The 19140-nt window shown below is 40.2% G+C and overlaps 1 protein-coding gene across 3 annotated transcripts in view; it reads right to left on the bottom strand.

Moving 5' to 3' along the window:
- The window catches only part of LOC308318079 (F-actin-uncapping protein LRRC16A-like), a 94237-nt gene that overhangs the window by 8654 nt on the left and 66443 nt on the right, over nucleotides 1-19140 (bottom strand). For 2 of the 3 annotated variants that reach the window (XM_080767455.1, XM_080767454.1), the window contains 12 exons: nucleotides 18600-18666; nucleotides 16625-16848; nucleotides 16201-16310; nucleotides 15747-16022; nucleotides 15015-15234; nucleotides 13004-13040; nucleotides 11897-12172; nucleotides 11372-11512; nucleotides 10441-10626; nucleotides 5949-6016; nucleotides 3119-3211; nucleotides 1526-1615 (listed from right to left, as the gene is read on the bottom strand). In XM_080767455.1, the coding sequence (XP_080623581.1) occupies nucleotides 1526-1615; nucleotides 3119-3211; nucleotides 5949-6016; nucleotides 10441-10626; nucleotides 11372-11512; nucleotides 11897-12172; nucleotides 13004-13040; nucleotides 15015-15234; nucleotides 15747-16022; nucleotides 16201-16310; nucleotides 16625-16848; nucleotides 18600-18666 (1788 nt within the window). Of the gene's footprint in view, nucleotides 1-1525; nucleotides 1616-3118; nucleotides 3212-5948; nucleotides 6017-6756; nucleotides 10627-11371; nucleotides 11513-11896; nucleotides 12173-13003; nucleotides 13041-15014; nucleotides 15235-15746; nucleotides 16023-16200; nucleotides 16311-16624; nucleotides 16849-18599; nucleotides 18667-19140 lie in introns of those variants that run through there. The other variant, XM_080767456.1, reaches the window with a different exon arrangement.

Genomic DNA, 19140 nt, shown 5'->3' on the forward strand with positions numbered 1-19140 from the left:
GTTGAGAGTGGAAAGATCATTGTTGATCAAATTATCTGTACTTTTAATAATAAAGTAATGCAATATAGTGTTGTGTGGAGGCAGATAAGACGCTATACTAAATTCTTAGATATTGCTTGAATGAATGTACAGTTGAACAACTGTTTCATTTCAATCTGTCATCAGGCTTCTAGTTCAATATTTGTGCAACTTAAACTGATAAACCATTTAACTGATTTAAACATAGGAAGACAATAAAAACAAATCTAATAGCATGTGCTATTTGAAGGTCTCAGTGACCATTGTCTTAGCAATATTATAAAAAAATAAAAACTTTTCTTTTTGGTACTATTGTTGATACTATTTAAGTGGTGCAACCACTTCCTTAAGTGACTATGTGTGTGGGTGGCTGGGTGCGTCTGAGCACGAAAACAGGATGGTTGTTTTTCACCACCTGTGCACAACCTAACACACACACAAACACACGCACATATTAAGTTATTAACTGTTTATATGGTGATTTCGGGTGTGCCAGTACAGTACAGCGGGGACCCCCACACAGAGTTGCACCACTTACTTCACACAGGTGTGATTTTTTAATATTTGTTGATATTTTTGTACTTTTAAATCAACTTCCAACTAAAAGTTCTTGCACAAATAAGCAGCAATTTTGCACAACTTTAGACTTAAGTCAGTTCATATTTACATCTATTCTTTATTGCACAAGTAAATCCCAGTCCACACCAATGATTCACAATGCAACAATTTGCAACTGCAACCAATTGCAACTGTTGCAAGTAGTTGCAGTTGCAAATTGTTGCAGACCTGCAGCGGTTCAATACAGACTTCAATTCTAGTTACTAGTTGCGATGTTGCGTAGTGAATCACTGGTGTGGACTGGGCTTTAGATACATATATTTAATTTGTTCTTGTGTTATTGCTTTGGATTATTATGCCATTTCGTCTACGATGGCATTATCTTCAAATCAACAAATTTCATGAAGTGAAGTTGATCAAATTCACAGCTTCCGTAATTTTGTCATTCATCTCTTTTTTTTAATCAGTTTTTCTATCATGGAGTGAAAAACTGTCCAGGCTGGAATTTCCAATCCGCCCTGAAGTAAACCACCTTCAACCACTGCAGATATGCTACTTATTTTAGATATTTCGACGACATATATTGCGATACCGTTGCCTTTTTGCGATACGGATATTGGACATACCTCGATAACAATATATTGTACAGCCTTCTCTAAAGCCCACACCAATGCAACTTGTCGCAACTCCTAGTTTTAAGGTCAAATGCACCAATGCAACTGCCATTGTATTGTGGATAATGGTTGCATGTTGCAAGGAGTTGCATGTGGTGTGGTTTGGGGCGTAAAGGTGGTCTTAATGGTTTAAGATAACATTTTATTTATAATAATATATGATTGCAGCTTTAAATAAAATAAATCCAGTTCTTAAGAGATAATGGTTTAAGTTGAGTTTAAGGTTATGGTCTGTAGCTCAAAATCATTAAAAATAATAAACTTTGACCTCTCACCTTCATGAAGTCGACACTATTGTTCAGAGAAGCCTCTCTACGGAAGATTAAGAGGAAGTTCTCATCCTCAGGAAGGATCATGTTGGCCAACTGGGCCCCAGGTGTGAGGGCAGGAATAAGATAACAGTGGTTGGTTAATATTTGTTATACATTTGTTTGATCATTATAACTTCACAGTAGTGTCACAGTAGGGTAATTGGTAATGGGATTTACAGTGTCAGGAAAACGGTGTACGAAAACTGTACACAAAAAAGAAAATGTGAGCGTGCATGTATAATACACACACCAATGACCACATGTTACAGCCTCAGTACTGCTCTCAGCTCTTGCACTGTCATCCGTTTGTGTTTAGACTAGTAACTCAGATTAGACATAGCATGTAGACATGGCATAGAACCTTTTGAGTCAATATATTTGCAGGATATGCAGCATGTTGTAAGCCAGTGTTCCATAAGTTACAAACATCAGCTCTTTTCTTGGCATGACTCAACATCTCCTCAGCTGCATCCCCCACAAACTCTCCGTAGTTAATCATATTGGCCGTGCATTAGCAGATTAAACTGGACTGCAACCAATGAGCACCCTAGAATACCAATGAACATTGCTGCAGAACATTACAGTAGTAGAAGATCACAGTGCAATGCAGCAGCAGCCATGCCAAATGCCAAGTATATGAGACGGGGAGGATTCAGACCATGATGCCAAGAAATATGTTTCTTGCCATCATTCACAAGGAAACTATTCCTCTACGACTATAAACACAATTTGAAAGAACTTCCCAGTAAGAAAGGAGAGCCAATAATCAAAAATGTCCTGACAGTAGTACAAAAGTCTAACTTTACTATAATTTATTTAATGCAACTGTTACGACCCGCATTGGTAGGCTACGGACATGATCAGGCTTTTCTGCAAACCACAGTATTCTGTGTGAGGAGTATGATGTCTCAACAGAGCGGTTACCCTTATGCTGCATTGAGAGCTTCAGCTGTGCTGGGCGTGGCAAGTTCAAATGAAAGGGGCCAAGCTTTTACCGCATTAGGCCACTATTTCATCAAACTATAGCACTTAGGAGCAGACATTCATTGCTTTTCAAAACATTTATTGATTTTCCACCACTGGAACTATAATGTATTGCATTAATAGTCTGGCCTCTAATTCGATGCCATTAAGGGGTACAGTATATTCAGCCAAGAGCTGACTCACATTCATTTCAGTTAAAAAATGCAATATCATGTCCTTAGACGGTTAGACGGTTAGACAGCTTTGGTGCAGCAGGTGGACAGAATATCTGACTGTATTATGCAGCAGACAAGATTCATCATGTCATCATCGTTAGTACTTATAGTAGTATGTTACTTCAAGATTCAATAATTCATTATCTGGAAAGGTTCAACCAATGAACAGTTCTGTTGCATGCATTTAACTGAATGACCCAAGTATCACTAGTGTGTTCAGGTTTCTTCACCTTGGCTATCTTAATTACATTATGATTTAAAGTTCTGTGACTAAACCCATAGAGAGACAAAGACAGAAATAGCAAGAGACCTTTTATTGACAATAGACTGAATAGAGTATAACAACATTGCACTATACCTCTTGAATCTGTAATTTGCCGTCAGCAGTAACATCATAGGCTGCCATGAACCTCTGCTTCAGTCTCTGGACCCTCTCTTCTGTTATCTTCTCCTTTGTCATAGAATAGATAAACATTTGTTTTTATTAATTATGAGATCTTTGTTTTAATAAAACACCTAAACAAATTGAAATCACATGTAACCAGATGGTGTTCTATGACATACTCAATGTGCAGGATACAAGTGCAAGTGCAGATGCAACCAGTTGTATGAAAACCCTGCTAAGATACAAAATCTTTAAATAAAACAGCCAAGGGGAGTTCAGCAACCAAACTCTATAATGGACACAGACAGAACTGTGTGCACGCCTGCACAGGAAGGCTAGAAACAACACTGGCTTGAGGTCAACTGAAACAGAGGAGTATATAAAGAGAGTGAAGACAAAATGTGATTGGCTGGTCACAAGAAGAACAAATGAGGAACAGCCTAGTCGCCATAGAGTTATGGGGACAGGTGAGAAAAACAAGTGGCCGGATTTCATTGGCTGAGGGGAAACAAGTAGTAATTAACAACTGGTGATGTGAGTTGCCTATCTACTAGACCTAGAATGCCTGTGATCATTTAATTATACTTTCGTAAATTTTCATGTATCTCAGGCATAGATAGCTTGCATCAGGTCCTGGTTCGGGTTCAAAATGTGCGGCATAAATGGGATAAATGCTCCGTTTGTACTCACCCATTAAATAATTCCAAAGACGTGGAGTGAAATATGGTCCTCTAGTTTTATATCCATGTGAAAGTTCTGGCACAAAACGTGTATTTAGTGAATTATCTCCACTTTTTCAAGAGATGCACACGGACATCTTTCTCTCCGGGCGAGGGGGGCCGGAAAGATCGATAAACTGAGTTTACAAAACACAAAAGTTTGCAGTCACACAATTGGCAGGTGGTGTGATTAATTACCCAGCACCTATCGCAAAGCACCTGCCAATTGTGTGACTGCAAACTTTTGTGTTTCCCTGGTCAATTGGTGATGACGTCTGCGGTAAACAGGACGTATTTGTAAACTCAGTTTATCGATCTTTCCGGCCCCCCTCGCCCGGAGAGAAAGATGTCCGTGTGCATTTCTTGAAAAAGTGGAGATAATTCACTAAATACACGTTTTGTGCCAGAACTTTCACATGGATATAAAACTAGAGGACCATTTTTCACACCACGTCTTTGGAATTATTTAATGGGTGAGTACAAACGGAGCATTTATCACATTTATGCCGCATATGTTAGAGTTCTACCACAAAATACGAGGGTGTACTATGGCTCTGTATGTGAAATACTGTACATACTGTATGTAACAACAAGAGCCGTTCTAGGGCTACCTATCTACAACCTTTTGTAGCTCAGCTACACTGCATAATGTTTTGCACAAGTATAGGCTTAACTCTAATCAATCATCTGTTTATTCTTGATTCAATTCATATTCCTTTATGTGACATCACAACCTAGATTACTGATGATAGTTATATTTTATATTTTTTTGCATCCACGCTTTAGCTAAAACTATAGCTTCAGGCCATGTTGCCTTGAAAGCCCCACTATAAGCAAGGCTGCATGCGGAAAATATACTTTCACGTTCCAAATATACATTATCATGTCACCAGACTATATGCATTAAACAAACTAGAACGGTGCCCGTGGGGCCTCTACAGCTGGCCTATTTGGAACGATGCAAGTTGGAAATTCATGCCCCACCCACATATATGGAGTTCTGTGTCAGGCATGCCCAAATTGTGTGAGTGTTGTGAGGTCAGAACAGGCCAGCTCCATATATGGACGCTGGGCAGGGGCCATGGTCCAGAGCCCGGGCAGAGGCCTTTTTGGGGCGGTTCTGGACAACCGGGTCCGACCGACTCGACACCGAGCACTGCACCCCCTGCAGTGGTGTGGAACGTGTGTGTCGAATTTGAAGACGGTGGGTTCTCGAGTTACGTGGATTACACACACACAGACAGACAGACATACAGAGACATTTATAGATCGATAGTCAATTTGTGATTTGAAAAAGGAAAAGAAAATAGATTATTTTCATAAACCGGTGTAGGTGATCTTGATCTGTAGACATAGTACAGTAAAGACATATCTGAACTCCTGTTCCACTGTGACTGCGGAGAACAGGGGGTGTCAACCAAGCCTGTGAAATGTATGGTCCTATATCCTGGTGTGGCTATAATGAAGAGATAAATTAGGTCAATAAAGAAAAATATGTGAACCTGTGGTCACTAGCTTGTATCTATAGTAACCCGTGGCCATTGGTGCCAAATCTGCCAATACACACAATATTTTTCAGACAGTTGTGTGTGGAAGGGCTGTTGTCTGCCTTGTCTGACAGAAACCAGAGGACCATAATTGTGTTGTATGTAACATTGTTAATATCACCCCACCCATCCAGAGAACTGGACATGATTCGTAAGGCTCGGGCTCAGCTACGTACATCCACTTCAGTTAATTGAAACCATTGTCTGTGTATAGTGTCTCGTCTAAAACAGAATATATCAGTGTAGAATTTATTTCTACACTGCATGATTATGCAGTACAGAAACTAATAACAAGTAGCACTTACTCACATTATCAACATTAAATTGTAAAAAAGGAACACATTTCTGATTAACAGTACATTAAATGTGATTTACCTTGTGATCAACTGTATGTGTATGTGTATGTGTCATATGCATTGAGGAATTACATTGCAGGCTACTACTCCACTTCAGAAGGAGCAACATGCCATAAACAAGTGATTAATGTGTTGTGTTGGGTCATGTTTTTCTATTAGTTAAACATATAATCCTGCTTACCGGACCCAGGATCCGCATCATGTATTGAAAAAAGTCGTCAAGCTCCTTGCCCTCAATGTAGCCATTATCTGCAAAAAAAACAAAAACATATTCACTCACTAATATTGTTTGGGTTGTCTGGTTTATTTATGTAGCCTACTGTATGTATTAAAAACTGATTCTTCAGGATGCCAAAGACTGTGAAAGCTTTTTTGGCACAAGGTCATATCCATTCAATTAAGGAATAGCCTACGTATTAAAATGAAACATGTTAGTGAACAATAATCAAAACCTCACAACAATGCATCTATATCATGTTTATGTAGCCTACAAATGTTATTTACATGTCATAATTAAACAGTCCTTACCATCTGCATCAAAGTGTTGCCAAATCTCAAAAAAACCTGCTGCATCCAAGTTTTCAAAAGCACTCTCCATTTCAATAAACAGAAGCCTTACTTACAGGATAACAATGTTACTGTCTACAGTATAGATCCACGAGTGCTTACAGTAAGGGCAATGCTGGCAACTGCACTGTTCAGTCAGGTATGTGTTTGACACATCATGAGCCCTCCCCATTTAGTACATAAAAAAGTGTGTGTGTGTGTGTGTGTGTGTGTGTGTGTGTGTGTGTGTGTGTGTGTGTGTGTGTGTGTGTGTGTGAGAGAGAGAGAGAGAGAGAGAGAGGGGGGTGAGTAGAGCTACTGTCAAATGTCATAGTACTGTTGCCATCTAGTGGCTATTATATTACAACTGTGAAAGTAATAAGGAAAACATTGCAACGATGTGGAAAAAAGCGACAATGCCTTTTCAAGCCTGTAAAATTATTTTAATCAGTATAAATATTCACATGGAGAAATGTCAAACATCAGTAGAATGATTTAGTGAAACATTAATGACAAAATGGAACAAATACTGCACTATAACGCATCTGACAAGATGAGCAGGTGTAATGATTAAATACAATGATTTTTCCTCATTTTCCAGTTCAATACCAAAAACCTGTGTTTTGCAGTATTTCTTTTTTCTCATCATGAAAACAACAATTGACTGCGTGTAATGACAAATCAATAATGCCAAAGCATTACTTTACAGTATGTATTATAAACACATGTATTATGAAAAATAACAATGGGTCAGAAACATCACCGGCCATGTTTGGATTTCTTCTTTTTATTCCAAATAAAAATATGATACAAACCCCTATTTTAGTAGTGTGCTTAGTACCAAAACAATATAGATGCTGTGTTCACAAACGTGTGTATGTGTGCATGTGTGTGCGCGTGTATATATCAGTGTATAGCATGTGCAAATATTACACATACATATATACACACACACACACACACACACACACACACTGTACCTACATGAAAGAACAAATATACAGTACAACTCACAGTCATATCATGCAGGCAGACACACTCTAGAGTCCCGACTGCTATTATTGGTTACTTTATCTTGCACCATTCTACATCCCCCTTTAAATAAATCAAATATTCGAGTCAACACAAAATTGTCAAATGAAAGAATAGCAGTAACATCAAGTGTAAGCAGAGGACTGAGAAGATATGGATTCAATCATAAAGGTTTAACATGATCGTTTTACACAGTTTATCAAAAACACAGCCAGCTGCTCTGAAACTCCCATGGGGGAAGCAGGGTGAGGTTTAATCCAGATTTTGTTTTTGAGAGAAAGCTATAATTTCCTTACACCAGGAAAATGTTTAAAAAGAAATCTAATAATATACATAGGGACAAAATTGTTTACTTACACATATCGCAAAGTATGTCAAGCGTTTTCTATCTCCAAACAAAACGCTTGGGTTTGACTTCTGGAGCTGAGATAAAGCATTAATTCCTTGACATCATGGACAAGTACTATGTACAACACCAGCAAACTTATATATTTTTTTGTTTTGTTTTTCAAGCCATTATCACAGAAAGAAGCAAAAATCTGACAGTAAACTCACAGAAAGACAGAGATGAATACTACAGGAAAAGGTGCAGCAATTATAGGACCTTTGGCCCTGATGAGAATTAGACCCTTGTAGGATACAAGATGTACCGTAACCATACCCACCCATAAATGACTGAACAGCACTGTGCTGGATTGTTGCACTTCCACCTTGAATGCTAGAAGCAGTACAACTTGGCACAATAAATAAAAAAAGTAGTCAAAAGAAAATATGGGAACAGTGTCCCAAATTATTATAATTATATTTTAAAGCTGGTGTTCCTATTTTAGGCATGCCATTATTGGTGAAGATTCAAAACATGTCTAAAGCTTGTAGATCTGTTATTTGTTTAAGGAAGGTTCAAAATCAAAGATCACTATCACAATACTTGATAGATCTTTTGACTACATAAGTACTGTAGCATGAGTTTCCCCATGTAATTATTTTTTACATGGATAAAGGTGATGTTTTTTTTAATGAACTCTGTGAAAAGGGTATCTACGGTACATCTCAAAGTGGAAGATCAATATGCCTGAGAACTGTATTAGTGAAAAGCATTCAAGTGTTTCAATACTTAACAGAAGAGGTCTGGCCTCAATTCACTTTCTTCACATTTATTTAAGTGACACAATGTTGGCCTTCTGATATCAAACGTTCTCCAACAATTGAATTTCAAACAAATCAAATTATTAAATGAATAAGAAGTGAATTGAACTCAGCCCTATATTCATTACAAACCTTGTTAAATGCAGAGAAAGAAGGGTGTTGGAGGGCTGGAGTTTCCTCAGTGTTTTGCTTTTAAACAAGGAGCCCAACGAAGAGGACGTCCATCAAATATCGATCATGAAACCTGCAATGCTTGGAAGTCATGGCAGTATACATGGAGTTAACTTCCATGACACTCTAAAGCTCTTTGTGGTTTTTCCTCTTTCAATTGGTTCCTTGCCTTAATTCACCAGACCATCAGTACATTAAAGAATGTTCCAAGGAGGCAGCATGCTTTAGCATCTTTTTGCATCCTCATGAAAAGCAGAGCCATTCTAGATCTTGTTGCTGAATGTTTTTAACTACTGAGGAACAGACCTGCTGCGGGTGCTTGGCCTAAAGCATTCTAAAGTCATATAAATTAGATATAAAACATTTCTTGTCATGACTTTAAATGCCAGAGCCACAGTGATGCATGTTAGCACCTCATAATGCCCTTTAAGATGTGCATTCATTATCTCTCATTGAGCAAGCCCCAGCAGGTGTATAAAACTAAATTGAGAAGGTTGTTCCTTCCACAGTGAAGAGTGCTAGTTAACAGTGCTTATTTATTTATTACTTTATAAACCACTGCGTTTAGTGTAAGTGTACCACAGTCCTCTCAAAGCAACACTTCATATGGTCACTCCAACTCTCACGCTTAAAGTAGACACACTTGAATCCAACATTGTGCTGATATTTTCAGCTGAACCTTTACTTTCCTGTAAAGGACATTTTGCATAATGGTTTCACAAACCAATGGAAACAATAACAAAAGTCAGTTTTGGACACATACAGTATATTGAAAGAAAACTCCTATAGAGGGTATGCACGTGACATCATTATACGGAAGTTATGCTGGAAGCCGGAAACGCCTGCTGCGTGGCAAAAAACTACTTTCTGGCCTTGACAGCCCATACATCCAAACAGAAAAGTCTTTCTGATTGCATTAAGCATTAAACAATGTTAAACTCGCTTTGCCACTCGATTTGCCACTAACTTTATGCATGCGCATACCCTCTATTCTATTGGAATAGGTCTGGTAGTATAATAGGGTTCAAATACAGTACAGTGATTTTGTTATTGTTTTGTTATTGTGTCCCAGGGAGAGAAGCTACTGCACGGCTGTAACACAACAGTTTTACACAGGTGCTGATTTCTTCCTTGGCTACATTTCCAAAAATGCTGCTGTAATAAATTAAACTACCGGTATTAAATTAAAGTCATGATTTTCATTTACCTTTATGGGGTCAAACACTTCATAACCATTCTGCCCAAAACTTTCATTCAAAACACATTGTATAACTTCAAAAACTAAATTATGCTCGGGTGGGAAAAAAGAAAATCTACTTTTTCCCCTTAATCCCTGAAAAGCTGTTGCTTTTAAAATAAACGTTTTCCACCTGACATCAGAGACAAGCAAATTAGTAGTAAATCAAGAGATAGAAACTCTTGGTAAAAGGGAAGCTCTTGTGAAATCTAGGCCAGTTAGATTTTTACTTTAGTGACATGCCATTTGAATGTCGGAGGGAATCAAATTGAAAGGGAATCAAATTCCGTCCTTTATGCAGACTATGAACATCTAAAGCTTTTTCCTTATTTCATTAGAATCCATATGATATTACAGGATATCTCAGTTGGTCTTCATTATGACATGAACACTTCTAGTTTGAGGTTTATGAGATACTCCTCAATACAACCTCAAATTCAAATACATACATATCCGTCATTTTCCTCAGATTAAAACTTGAATGTTTTTTTTTGCTCACTCAATTTAATATGACTTCATATTAAAATGAAGTCTTTTTCACCCTCTTCCCCAGAGTCTGACGATTTATTGCCGGCTCGCCTGTCCTTGTCCTTGTCGTGGCTGGGGGATCTGTCCTTGTCCTGGCTGGAGGATCTGTCCTTTGTCCTGAACGAAGGATGATGGTCGTCCGAGTTGGTCCGGTGATGGCTGGGTCGCTGAGAACAATCTGACACAGGCACAGTCCTCACTGGAGGGAGAGCGGGGGGACGGAAGGAGAGAGAGACACAGACAGACAGACAGACAGACAGACAGACAGAGAGAGTGAGAGAGAGAGAGATGATAGAGGTGTGTTGGTTATGTTAGTTATTCCCTGCCAGCTTGACCGGTTGTTGATCTCTCACTGTGTGCAGCGACTATCACAACACTGGCTATCAGCCGTTGAATAAACATGGTTTCGACCAGAAACGCCATTCCGGGTGTCGATTTGGAGATACAAGAGATTGAAAACAGCACATTGAACGCACGTAGATGCTCCAGTGTCACACTCGAAACTTCATGCTAACATGAGTAGGCAGGCTATCGACATGATCAGATCAAAACATGGATAAAACATACATTTACGTTATTTCACTTGATTTACGTGTATGGCGGGCGGCCAGACTAAACCAAATAACGTAAGTTACGATAATGGCGCTTTATGTGTTTTAAGTGTGAGTGCAAATAATTACTGTAGTGTGACCAAAATGGAATGTCGAGTGAACAAAAATTCCCTTCTGAGCTGACAGTACCTCTGGTACTATGGTAGTATGGAGACAATGTTGATAAAGTGATGACATAACGGCACTTAATGTGCGATCTCACCATGTGTCATTAAGTAGCCTAAACTTGAAGTTGAGGAATGTGACGAGATGATTGTGGAGAGAAACTGTCACTCTCAAGCTCAAGGATGTTAAATTATTAATATGCAGTAACATTTCGAGTATGTGGCCTACCTTCCTGAGCTGCTGTAGTGGTTTTATGTGCACTGGATTGACCTTCTTTATCTTTCTCTGACGATCCTCTCTTTAGATTGGGAGGGAGAACTGCAAGCTTAGGAGAAACACTGCCACTGCTGGTGGAGTCTGAACTGTCATCTGCCAGGGAGAAAGGCAGGCAACAGGAACTAAGGAGAAGGACTCAAACTTGTCACAATATCCACATAATATGAATAAATATCATATATCATCCACTAGGTACAAATTACTGCAACCAAAATTGGTATTTTTAATGATGGATTATTATATTATGCCAAGCCAGAAAATGTATGACCAATATGTCCAATTATAATCACTTGACATACTGTATATACAAGCTCTCACATTGCAACACGTTGAGAGCTTTTAGTTCTGCCTTTTTATCTTGTTTTTGTATTTTTTTAATGCAAACGCTGGCACAAAATCTTAAACTTAATCTAAAGAGCATATTATTTGGGGGTCTTTGACGTGAAAAGGTTTGAGAATCACTGTACTCCACTGTACCTAAGCTCTTGCTACTGGTGGTCCTTGGCTTCTGTGGGATGCTGGGGCGTGTGGCTAGGGCTGGCTTGCTCCCCTGGGGCAAGGGGGGCTTGGGGCTGACTAGCCCCCCAGGAGTGTTGGAAGACGAGGTGGCACGGAGACGAAGAGACGTTTCAGGCTTGGCCTCAGCGCGAGGAGGCGTCTTCTCAGGGGAACCAGTGGTCACAGGGTCGGACTTACACACTGAACCACTGGGTGATGAGGACCGGCCTTCTGGAGTGGGACTCTGGGGCTTGGCTGCTTACACACAGTGATGTAGACATTATTTGTCATTGTTAAAAGTATCCAAAAATACAAATGTACTTTGTTACAGTCCATCACTGATTTCTACATGTATACAGTGAAATCCATGTGCACAGCGTTAAATGGTAAACAAATGGACCTTTTAAGGACCTATTTGTTTACATCTGTATTCTGTACACTCTCTGTACACATTGGGAGGAAACCACCTAAATCCATTTTTGAGGTTTTTGATTTTTTTTGTGTGTTGCATAAATCAGTGCTACTGAACACCATAGAAGTCTGTGTGTTGGTTAAAAGAATATTGTACCAATGAAAATAAGTAAAAAGCGCATCGGACAAAACCTCCATTGGACCCTAAAACTGTAGGCTACAGCAGCTACTGTAACTCCACCACCTCTCCCCCTCTCATGCAAGTAATTGACAATATATAAAGTCACAACACCAACTTTGATGAGGCAGTTTAGAAATAGAGGAATGGAAGCGCTGCAGGGATCTGTTAGTGGCTCTTTGATGAGGCAGTATTGCTTTGTTTTCAAATTATAAGGTTTTCTTCATTTCCTGAAAATTTTATATTTTTCATTTCCTGAAAAATGGCAATTAAGTGGTTTCTGAAGCAGAGATATGTAATGTAAAAGAAGTTGATTCTTTAAAATCTACAGAGTATCAACATATTTGTAAACCATGAAAATACAAACTAATATATTACTAAAGTAATAAAGCAAAATAATCAATTTTTTTTAATTTATTTAAATACATTTTATTTATTGTAGGATGACGGGTTCATGTATCGTAGTAACTGACAACTTATTTTTTTAGGTAGCTCACCAGTTCCATTGCTGTCAGTTCTGTCGGGGCTGGAAGACTAGAAAAACGAGAAAAATGTTGTGTTAGTAACATCAGTGCTGATGTTCATAAGATGGGAGTTTGACATTACTTATACTTTATACTAATACATAACTGTAGTCCCAGGTTTCCAGAAGGTGGCACACACAGTACCCGTTTCCTGTTTCCGTTTCAGATTTCCATGTGATTAGCACTTGTACCGGAAAACCCACAATTACTACAGTATGATGCGCAGAGCCTGTTGCAGTTGAACACTTTAACAGGAAGGGGGCAGCCTTGTGTAATGAATGTTAATGTCACAGCCCACACAGCCAATTCTTACAGGAGTCATCTGACTGTTTCTAGCATGAAACACACACACACACACACACCTGGCAGTTAGCCCCATCCAACAGATGGCAGGCAGCCCTCCAGCTTTAGGCCAACAGATACAAGGCCAAAGAAAGCCCATCACTGCAAACATCCATAAACCTCTTAACATTATTCCCTGTGTTTTTCACACACAAAAACACACACAGTATTAAAGGATCATAAAAACGTTCTGGCATGTTTAGGCCATTTATTACAACTCAGGGTTCACTCGACATCGCTGCAGACCATTTTCCATAGGATGATACTGTACTTTTTTTTTATCTTTGAGGAAGCCATTGGATTCCATAATTTCAGTTGGTTATTAAAATCTACTTTACTATTAATTAGAGACTAACTTGAGATTGATAATCCAATATGGTTTAACTTTATTGGCAATTATTTTTTTGTCAACAGTATGCTATTGCTAAGCTTTTAAAGCATGGGTTGATTTTAAAAGTAGGACTAGAAATAGTCCCTGCGTAAAATTTGTAAATAACTTGCACAATGATATTTAAGCTGACTCAATTACCATTCAGGTGAATTCAGGAGAGAATCTGAACACAATGATGGTGTGGACCTTTAACATAGTGGTCACATCCAGCAGGGACAGTTAGTCCTACTGACATAAGGTATGACTATGGCTAGCATGAGATCTATTTGACTGGACAAGCTAGCTGTCAGTCACTCTCTGTAACTCAAGCACGTACAACAGCACGCACTCACGCACGCATACGCACACACGCACGCATACGCACACATGCACACACATGCACACACACCGCGTCTCAGTAGCGCTACTGGCTACCATTAATATGAATTGTAATATTAATGGTAGCCATATTAATATGGGGTGTTAGGGTCAAGTGTCTTTCTCATGGTGACATAATAGACTAATACTATAGCCTAATACAGCAGCAGAGGCATGTAGATCTGGTGAATAATCATGCAGATAAAATAAATCCAGTCATTTGGAGTTCCCACACATGAGCACACAAGTATGAGGTGTAACACCTGAGACTATGTGGCTATGGTCTGATCTTTCAGATAATTATTGAGAGCATTTCCCGGCAAACTGCATCAACTGTCTGGTACCCGCTAGCCCCGTTTGGAACCTCAGCATTCTCTATTACAGCGATTCTTTGTGAGCCGTGCACCCGGTAAACTGCATTATTTAGATTGAGAGTGCTCGTTTTTCTCTTCTTCTATGTGGACCCCCGTCCGCATGTGCAGTACTGCTTCCGTAAAATGATGTTGTGGGAAAACAAATGCATTCAACCAGATGAAAAGGCCATACTTTTTTTCGTGTCATAGTGCTAGTAACTTAAGCCACACAAACCACACCCACCCCCAAAAGTCCCCAAGCCCATGACCCTGACTCAAGCATTTGATAATGAATAATGAATGTAACTTGTAAATATTTATTTTGAATGCTGAGAATTGCTAAGAATACAGATCACCTGACTGCTAGTGTCTTTATACGTAATCATGATGGTGTCGCTTAATTTAGATTTTGTGCACTTTCTCTCTGTATGTACGTACAAATACATATACACATTTATATACAACATTTTCAATAACTCTTCTGTGTACTGTACCAGTAAGAATAAATACCTATAGATAAGATAAACAAAAATCCTCTCGCCTTATGTGCTCTCCTCTCCTGTTTGGCTTTCATCTCTGCCAGGAGGCCGCTACCCATCACCTGCACTCCAGGGTAGCGTCTGCCACCCTGAGGACTGCCCTTTCCATCTGAACCTTCCCACAGCTCATCCATGGAGTCTGGGGTCCTCAACTCCTCTGAGCGATCTGAGCTGCTGCTGTAATCTGTAGGCTGGGATCGACTCTGGGCCTCTCTGGACTCCCTGGAGAACAAGAGTTAGTAGTCATAAAACTTGCCGTTTGTAGCGCACGTTATTGTGTGTTCTAGTTCATGGTCATTTGTTTGTTTGATGTCTTCAAACATGATTGTTTGATTTGAACCCAATCCAAGCCACGGAACGACAGGTTACGTTTTAAGCACTATTGCATTATAAAAGTGCTATATACATAAATGTACCATTTAAATAGCTTGACATCTATCAATACAATAAGCGTCTTGAACAGTAACATGAACTACAGCTGTAACATGTAAACTAGGACCTGGGTGGTTTCTTTGGATTCCTTGAAAAGTTAGAGAATCCTGTCAGAGCAAATAGCTTAATGGTTTCAAACACACTTTTCCACAACCTACAGTATCTCTTACTACTCAATCCTCCCAAATTCAGAAGCAATGAAGCCCTGGTTTGCTGTGAAAAAGAGGAAGAAAATAAATGTATGTATTTAATGTATGTATGTTCAGGACAAATCTTCCAAAATCCTGTTGAACTTTGTTCACCTGGACTTTGGCTCCAGTGGTGGACTCTTAACAGCTGTCTTTGGTGAGGAAGGCTCCTCTGGGATGCTGGAGGGTATAGTTGGAAGGCCTAAAGAGCCTGAAGATGTGCCTGAGGATGGAGTGGCTGCTTGGCTCTTCTCCAACTTCTCGGATTTATCCTGTTTGTCTGATTTTTCACCTTTATCAAATTTGGAGCGTGACTTGATGAGGTTTAGGAATCCCCCTTTACTTTTCTTCTTCTCTCCGTCCTGAGAGTCGGAGCTCTTCAGAAAACGCCTCACAGGAGTTAAAGAAAGAAATAACAGTATTGAAATAACAGTGGAGAGTAGATTTACAAAGTGACTGACTGATTAATAATGAGAAACGGTCCATTACTCTATTACAGTGGAACATATTACAGATGTCATTAATGATGTACTGAGAACCATCATCCCATAAAATACGTAGTTCTTACTTGGCATCCATCTTGGTGACCTTCTTGGAAAAGAATTCATCTACACCTTCATCCACTCTTCCCATGAGGCCATTCTGTTCCCCGTCCTGAGATGAAGCACTGCTGATTTGCTAATGGAGCACAAAAAAATACATCAGAAGGAAGATCTGAGGTTGCCCAAAATACATTTTGGTTCTTTACTTGTATCGGACACATGTCTGCATTCGGGGAAGGGGGCATGGGGGCATTCAGAATGTGCATACATTGGGGATTAGTGGAATGAAAACATAAGTGCCCCACCAGGAGGGCTGAGGGAGGACCAAAAGGGGCCAACATCCTGTTATCCACATTCTATTGGGCGGCGCCCCAGAGGCAAATTCAAGGAAACAAACAGCAGATTTTTTTGCTTCAATGAATTGATGGTAACCTGGTTCTATATACTCACAGGTATCTTGCTGGACTGGGTCTTCTTGTTTCTGCGGGGTCGTAGTTTGGTGAAGTGATGAAGCTTCTTGCCCTCCTCAGATGGTAGTTCCCCCATAGCCCCTGATGGACGCTTGTCCTTGCGTGGGGCCTGAGATGAGGGAGCAGGGTGTTGAGAGGATGTAGATGTGTCATCCATACTGACTGGGACATCTTCCAGGGCCTTGTCCAGGTCAAACTCCATTTCTATTGGTTGAAGGATCAATCAGATAGTTGCTACACACACGCAGTTGGATCCAGTAAGTTCTACTTCCTTTCAATCAGAAGACATGTCAAAATCAAGGCACACCTACTACATACAGTGTCATAATCATGTAGAACATTGTATTATGGTATTCAGACACACACACACACACACACACACACACACACACACACACACACACACACACACACACACACACACACACACACACACACACACACACACACACACACACACACACACAGCCAAATAAAAAATTGTTAATGTGAATAATAAAATGATGAAAAGTGCATTTTCAGTAGGCCTACACAAACAACTACCGTAGTAGGTGCAAGGTACCACAGAAAAAAGGTGTGCAATATCATTAACAGCTCTATGCAGAGGGAGGCACACAACAAGTCTATCTGTAAATATCTTTCTCTTTTTTTCATATCTTATGCCATCATCCATCCATCCATCTTCAACCGCTTATCCGTAGTCGGGTCGCAGGGGCAACAGCTCCACCAGAGAGCTCCAGACTTCCCTCTCCAGAGCAACATTAGTGACTTCCTCCTGGGGGATCCCGAGACATTCCAAGGTCAGTGAGTCGATGTAATCTCTCCAGCTGCGCCTTGGTCTGCCCCGGTGTCTCCTCCCAGTGGGACGTGCATCGAGGACCTCCCTAGGGAGACGCCCGAGAGGCATCCTAACCAGATGCCTGAAAGACCTAAGCTGGCTCCTTTCCAGGCGAAGGAGCAGAGGCTCTACTCCGAGTCTCTCCCACGTGACTGAACTTCTCACCCTATCTCTATGCCAGCCACCCGTCGGAGAAAACTCATTTTGGCCGCTTGTATTCGCGACCTTATTCTTTCGGTCATGACCCACACTTTATGACCATGGGTGAAAGTAGGAACGAAGATTACACGGTAAGCAGAGAGCTTTGCCTTCTGGCTCATATCTTATGCCAACTTCTTCAAAAGAGGCCGGAAGCCTCATCAAACCCTGTACACTCAAGACACTGCCCCCGCTGCCACCCTTAGATCTCCATATATGAAAACGCCGGGACAACGCTCCACACGTCCCAAACTCTTCTCCCTTCTGGCTCCAAAACTATGGAATGCACTTCCCATTAAAATCAGAACTGCAGCCTCACTCCCAATCTTCCACCGTAGTCTGAAAACACACCTCTTCAGACTCCATCATGGCCCGTAGCACTTGCCCTAGCCCCGACGACCTTACAGGCATATGCAAAGGCTCAACTTATGTAGACTTAGATAGCATTTTATACAGACATATCATTTTATGTAGACATAGCACTTTATAGTATAGTACAGTTTTCATTATATAGATATTCCACTGTTCCGTTCTTAGCTTAAGTATGTTTCATGATAACTACTTGTTATGTATGTGATGTATTGCCATGCTGATTATTGTTGTTCTGACCCCCTAAGCCAAAGCCCCAGCGGTCGCCCAGCAGTCTGCCATCACCCAGATGCGTGAGCGCCCTCAGGGCGAGAAGTCTGTCGAGTCTGTCGGATACACGATTGTCCAGAACCAGCACAAAAGCCTCTGGCCGGGCTCTGACTCTAACCCTCTCTAACCATTCAGCTGTGGCCGCTATGGCTGCGTCAAGGCACCAGTGTTCCACAGCACACCTTCACTCAGAGAACCTCTGGGTAAACATATTGTACCCACAGTGTGATGGAAACAATACATCATCTCATACAAAGAGTAATGAATGAAATATTCTTACCAAAGGCACGAGAAACTGGCCTCAACATTCTGCTGTGGATGCTTTTCCTCTTGGATTTAGGAGTCATCTGAAGACAAGAGGAGATTTAAAAAGTTAAGAAAGTAGTGTTAACATAGGCTATCCCCCAGCTGCCAATCAGCCACACCTCTCGCTCCAAGCTAAGGGTTCTAAGGTGTATATCTACAGTACAGTATCTTGTATCTTACGAAGCTGTACAGGTCTACTGGTCTACTGTATCCTCTCTATTATAAAGCTCACAGCCTGTCAAGTTTGATGTATTACCAAACTGGAGAGGTTATGACCTCCATCTACTTGGAAGTTGTTTCTTCATTATTTCGCTTCCTGGTGATAGATACAATTAAAATGAAAAGCAAAATCCTTATGGGGGATTGGAGGTAAAGGATAATAATGAGGCAATATCCATATAGTCAGGTATGAAATTGCTTCCTCAAAAAACATGTAGGAATACTACATACAAGCGTGTCAATTTATAGGTGTGACTAATCAGCCATTCAACCACTTCAGAATATCAAAGACATCT

The sequence above is a fragment of the Protomyctophum bolini genome (assembly GCF_963924005.1).
Source record: "Protomyctophum bolini genome assembly, chromosome: 7".
NCBI lineage: Eukaryota > Metazoa > Chordata > Actinopteri > Myctophiformes > Myctophidae > Protomyctophum > Protomyctophum bolini.